Source organism: Terrapene carolina, unplaced genomic scaffold, assembly GCF_002925995.2.
Source record: "Terrapene carolina triunguis isolate 2854851 unplaced genomic scaffold, T_m_triunguis-2.0 Scaffold32600, whole genome shotgun sequence".
Taxonomy (NCBI): domain Eukaryota; kingdom Metazoa; phylum Chordata; order Testudines; family Emydidae; genus Terrapene; species Terrapene triunguis.
This window is the reverse complement of record NW_020696951.1, coordinates 1-5328: the sequence shown is the minus strand read 5'-3', so window position 1 is coordinate 5328 and position 5328 is coordinate 1. Positions and strand designations below refer to the sequence as shown.

The following is a 5328-nucleotide window of genomic DNA, read 5'->3' as shown; positions in this document are numbered from 1 at the left end:
CTCTACCCCTCCTCGGGTATTGGCCAATGGGGCCGTCGCTCAGCTGCGAGAACCCCGCCCCCCCTCGCCTTGCAGGAGCAGAGAGAGGGACCAGCCAGCTTGCTTTGCAAACACCCCCCAGGCCCACCCCAGAGCTGGGTGCAGGGGAGCCCAGGGGTGAAGGTGAGTGAGCTGGGGAATGGGGGGGGGGGTGTAGCCCTTGGAGAAGAGATTGCCCACAATGCCCTGGGGGAAAGAAGCAGGGTTTGGTATAGGTGCGTGGGTGGCCCTTTAAGAAACTGTTTCCCAGAATTTCTTTGGGGGTTAAGTTGGGGGTGTGCGTGGCCCTTTAAGAATAGGTTACCCAGAATACCTTGCGTGGAAGGGGCAGAGATTTGTTTATTTTTAGTGTGTGGCCCTTTAAGAAACTGTTTCCCAAAATCCTTTGTGTGTCTGGGGGGGGGGAGGGGTGTTAATGGAGGGTTTTTAAGAATGGGACTCCCAGAATGCCTTGGGGCAGTGGGCGTGGTTTGGTGTGGGTGGGTGTGGCCTTTTAAAGGGATTCCCATCTTGTGGCCAGAACCAGACTCCCTGAAAAGGGGCTTTCCCAGCATCCTCTGGGGCATCAGCACCGCTTGGCCAGCCTAGTCCCGGGGCATGCTGGGATAGTGGCACCCCTTGCCCCAAAGCATGATGGGATTGCAGTGCACACCCCCCCGCCTAGGGCATGCTGAAATTGTCCTCTGCCTGGGCTGGGGGCCTGGTGGGGGGCCTGGCCCTGGCAGTGGGGCCCTAGTCTCAGGGCATGATGGGAGTGCAGCACCCCCTGCCCCAGAGCATGCTGGGATTGTGGTGCTCTGCCCCAGAAGTGGCCGCATCTCAGCATTGGGCGAGGGGTCCCGGTATAACCAGCCCCCGCGCCCTGCCCCAGAGCGGCCGCGTCCCCCACTCTCGCCGCCCTCCTCCCTGCAGCTGCTGCGGCGCCATGATCCGGATCCACGTGCTGGAGGGGGCGGCTCTCGTCTGGAGCGCGGAGGACGCCCGAGAGATCCGTGAGCGGTTCCGGCTGGTGGGGACCCTGGTGGGGGCGCTGGCCCGCAAGCCCCGGCAGAACGCCCGCCTGGGCCTCCCCCTGCAGCTGCTCCCCGAGGAGGCCCGGCTGCTTGCCGAGCTGGGCGCAGCCGTCCTGGTGAGGGGCACCGAGACCCAGCCCCCGGCGGAGGGGGAGGAACCGACCCAGGTGAGGGACCTTGGGCCTTGCTCCTCTGGGGGGTGCCGATCCAGCCCCAGGGCGGGGACTGGCTGGGTCAGTGGGTCATGGAATGGGGCACGGGGCCTTTCAACTCTAGGGGGCGCCAGCTCCCATCCAGTCCCAGGGCAGGGACTGGCTGACTGGGGGCAGGGAATGGGGCCCGGGGCCTTTTCCCTCTCGGGGGGCACCAGCTTGGGCAGGGGGGCGGAGCATGTTTGGGGAGGGGATCCTGTGGGGAGACGGCTGTGCCGTGCGCCCCATACCGGAGCTAACCCCCTCTCCCCCGAACCCAGGCAGCCGAGGTGGAGGCCTACCAGCGGGAGCTGGAAGAGAGCTACCAGGAGCAGCAGCGCCTGGCTGGGGCAGAGAGGGGGGCCCTGTTGGCCCAGCTGGCCGAGCGCATCGCCCAGGGCCGAGCCCGCCGCAGAGAGCAGCGCGGGGAGACGCCAGGTGGGGCTGGGTCTTAGAGGGGAGACCTGCTAGGGAAACCCAGGGGCTGCAGAGAAGGGGGGGTTTAGTAGGGGGCGCTGTCCCCGGTTTGTCAGTGCTGGGCCCAGGGGGCCTGTGCTGGGGCTCAGTTCGGCGGGGCTCATTTGTGGATAAGCACCAGGCCCCCCGTATACCCAGCCCCCGTGCCCACCCTGAGGGGCCATGTCCCAGCGCCGGGTGAGGGGTCCCCGTATACCCAGCCCCTGCGCCCACCCCGAGGGGCCACGTCCCAGTGCCTTGCAAGGGGTCCCCGGATATCCAACCCCCATGCCCACCCCAGAGGGGCTGCATCCTAGTGCTGGGCGAGGGGTCCCCATATAACCAGCCCCCATGCCCCACCCCAGAGGCAGCTGCACTCCGGCCCGAGCTTCTCCTAGCCTGTTGCTCTCTCCACTCCCAGACACGGTGGAGGATTCGGGGCTCCTGGATTCGCCCTTCGTCCTGCCCCGCAGCTCCATGATGGTCCAGCTGCCCACGGCGCGGCAGCGCCCGGGGCGGGTCGAGCAGGTGGACTGGACCTCACCCTCCCCAGACTGGCCTCATGCCGGCCGCCCAGCCCACGAGGCCCGGTACCGCGTCTTCCGTGAGCTGTGGGGCAGGGGCTACTACCTGTCCGGAGGGAGCAAGTTTGGGGGAGACTTCCTTGTGTACCCAGGTAGGTGGGGGGGGAGCCTAGGGGAAATGGGGCAGGGGGAGCTGACCAGCCCTGGGGAGGAGTGCATGAAGGTGGGTGGGGAGTGGGGGCATTGCAGGCCCCAGAAGTGGGGGAGGGGATGGGTTGGGGGGTGCTCAGGGGAGGATTGGAGGGGGTGGGGCAGGGGGCAGCTGGCCTGACCCCTCCCCCTTCGGCCTCTCCCCTGCAGGCGACCCCCTGCGGTTCCATGCCCACTACATCGCGCTGTGCTGCCCCCCGGGAGCCCCTCTCCCGCTCCGCGCCCTGGTGGCTGCCGCCCGCCTGGGCACCGGCGTCAAGAAGACCCTGCTGCTCTGCTCTCCGGGCACGGGCGGCGCCCTCGCCTTCACCTCCCTGCAATGGAGCGGGCTGCAGTGACCCGCACGGGGGACAGCCGGGAACTGGGGGGCACAATCCACTCCCAGCCAGGCACTGAGTACCCCTCCCCCCGGACCAAAGCCCGCCGGGGCAGGAGGGGACGCTGCTGGGGGTGTCTGCCGGCCCTGGGGCCGAGCGGGGAACGAGGCAGCGGCAGAACTGGAGGGGTGGGGGAGCCCAGGGCTGCACCTCGGGAGTGAGGGGCACTAGCAGAGCCGGGGAGGGGCGGGACAGGGCACAGATAAGGAGGGGCTGTGGTTTGGGAGGGCACAGTCCAAGCTGGGAGGTGGGTCCCCCCCCAGACTGACCAGACTCCAGTAGGTTATGAACTTTTTTTCTTTAATTAAAATTGAACTTGCCAGAAAATAGATAGTATGTACTAACCCCCCCACCCCACCCTGCCTGCCCAGAGGCATCCATGGGGGGGGGGAGAGCTAGTGGACCCCTCCCCCAATCTGGGGTTAAAGTGGGAGGGGCCTGGCTGTGGACCCACCCCCCCACCAATGGATGCAAGTTTTCCCCTGCCCCCTCTCTGCATTTGGGGGTCTGTCTCCCATTCCCCCACCCCAGGGATTTGTGCACCCCCTGGGAGCTAGCTCCCCACCCCCATCAGTGCATGGTGGCAGCATCGAAAATATATTTGGAGTGAACCAACTCTTCCCCCCCACCCATGCAGAATTGGTAGCCTCCGGAGCAATCCACTTCTCTCAATAGAATGGGGGTGATGACCCCCCCCATCCCAAGTAGTAGCAACCAAATTCAGACCAAACCATGTACAACTGAGGGGGAAACTAGCTTGAAATCAGTGTCCCCCCCCCTATCCACATTAGATGGTAGCTCCCCAAAACAAGCTGCAGAACAGTGCATTTTCTGGAGGCATGCGGCCCCCCCATGCAGAATGAAAGGGTCCAGGTCCAGACACCACCAACCCCCAAATTCTGACCAATGGTAGCAATTGGAAAAGTCCATCTGCAAGGAGGGGGTGGATAACACCAAATATGGAAGCACATTGTCTCCCCACCCCATTTCATGCAATGGTAGCAGCCACTAACTGGAACGGTCCAACTGCATGGAGGAAGGAGGGGGAAAGTTTGTGTTGAGGCTCCTCATCTTGGGATCCCCTTCTTGCCTGTGCAATGGTAGCAGCCACTACATGGAGCAGACCAACTCCCCCCCCCCCCCCCCCCCCCCCAACGCTTTCCCCCGATTCTGTGCAATGGAAGCAGCACACAGCTGGAATGGTCCATCTGCAAGGGGGAGGCTCCCCCCAAGCCAGGCTCTGCCCCATCAGACACTTATGGTGCGGAAGACGGTGAAGCCGGACAGGGCGGTGGTGATCAGGACCCCCGGGCACTGGGGGTGCCAGTGCAGCTCCTTGATGTCCGTCTCTCCCTGGTGCACGAAGAGCAACTGGGGGGGGATGGAGGCCAGGGCTGGGTCATCCTCGCTCTCCCCCTCCCCCTCCTGATCCCGCTCCACCGCCAGGTCCCACTGGGTCACCTGGTCGTCCGCACCCGCAGCTGCGAACACCCCCCCATCTGTGGGGTGCCACTCCACCGAGGTGACGGGCGCCGTGTGCTGCTTGAAGGTCGCCACGCTCGTGCCTGTCTGTGGGGGGAGAGGGCAGCGGTGAGGGGGGCTGCGGGTCGGGAGTGAGGGGCACCGGCAGAGCTGCGGGGAGCCCAGGGCTGGGCTACCGGAGGCTGCGGGTCGGGAGTGAGGGGCACTGGCAGAGCTGGGGGGAGCCCAGGGCTGGGACAGCAGGGGCTGTGGGTCAGGAGTGACGGGCACTGGCAGAGCTGGGGGGAGCCCAGGGCTGGGCTAGAAGGGGCTGTGGGTCGGGAGTGAGGGGCACTGGCAGAGCTATGGGGGGACAGGGCTGGGCTAGCAGGGGGCTGTGGATCGGGAGTGAGGGGCACCGGCAGTCAGGGGGAGTCCGGGGGGCACTGACCTGGAAGAGGCGCAGGTCCCAGACGCGCAGGGCCCCGTCATCCCCCCCGCTGAGGAGGAAGGGCTCATGGCGGTTCCAGCTGATGACGTTGACGTCGCTGGCGTGGGCCTGGCTGGCCGTCAGCATGCAGGCCCGGCCCGGCGCTGCCCGCACGTCCCACACCCGGATGGACCCGTCCGCCGAGCATGAGGCAAACACCTGGGCGAGAGGGGGTCAGGGCAGCGTGGCCACCTGCCAGGGGCCCATCTACCCCAGTATCCCATCCCACCCCGCCCCTCCGGATCAGCCCCACAGGCCCATCTACCCCAGTATCCTGTTTCTCCTGGTAGGGCTGCCACTCACCGTCGCTTCCGTCGGTGACCACTGGAGGTCCTCCACAGAGGCGGTGTGGGCGGTGAAGGGGCGCTGGTCCACGTGCCACGTCCCGTCCGCCTTGGGGCTCCACAGGTGAATGTTCTTGTTTGAGTCACCGGTCACGAGACGGCCTGGGGGTGGGGGCAGAGCTAGGGTCACAGGGAGCTGCCCCAGCCAGCGCCCCGTCACCCCGACCCGCAGCCCCGTCACCCCCAGCCCTGCCAGTGCCCCTCACTCCCGACCTGCAGCCCC

At 66.2% G+C, this 5328-nt stretch overlaps 2 protein-coding genes across 3 annotated transcripts; one reads left to right on the top strand and one right to left on the bottom strand.

The window, feature by feature from the left end:
• The first annotated feature begins 59 nt into the window (after window positions 1-59).
• TSEN34 (tRNA splicing endonuclease subunit 34) lies at window positions 60-3127 on the top strand. 2 transcript variants are annotated; one of them, XM_024224223.3, is made up of 5 exons: window positions 60-162; window positions 952-1219; window positions 1525-1681; window positions 2121-2375; window positions 2584-3127. In XM_024224223.3, exons 2-5 carry the CDS (start codon window positions 965-967, stop codon window positions 2769-2771), a joined length of 855 nt encoding a protein of 284 aa, XP_024079991.1. In that variant the 5' UTR covers window positions 60-162; window positions 952-964; the 3' UTR covers window positions 2772-3127. The 2 variants fall into 2 exon arrangements, with proteins under 2 accessions (XP_024079991.1, XP_024079990.1); XM_024224222.3 differs by lacking the exon at window positions 60-162 and having other exon boundaries at window positions 182-1219.
• Window positions 3128-3949: 822 nt separating this feature from the next.
• LOC112123024 (glutamate-rich WD repeat-containing protein 1) lies at window positions 3950-5207 on the bottom strand (the record flags this gene model as incomplete). The annotated part of the gene is made up of 3 exons (XM_026663128.2): window positions 3950-4379; window positions 4723-4920; window positions 5065-5207. Coding segments are annotated over 3 exons (662 nt in total), but the record flags the coding sequence as incomplete, so codon positions are not given.
• Between the last annotated feature and the right edge of the window lie 121 nt (window positions 5208-5328).

Excerpts from the sequence above, each read along its gene's own strand:
- TSEN34 (XM_024224222.3), top strand. The coding sequence starts at position 785 with ATGATGGGAGTGCAGCACCCCCTGCCCCAGAGCATGCTGGGATTGTGG. Across the intron at positions 1,682-2,120 it reads GCAGCGCGGGGAGACGCCAG|ACACGGTGGAGGATTCGGGG; the intron begins GTGGGGCTGGGT and ends CTCCACTCCCAG. Across the intron at positions 2,376-2,583 it reads AGACTTCCTTGTGTACCCAG|GCGACCCCCTGCGGTTCCAT; the intron begins GTAGGTGGGGGG and ends TCTCCCCTGCAG.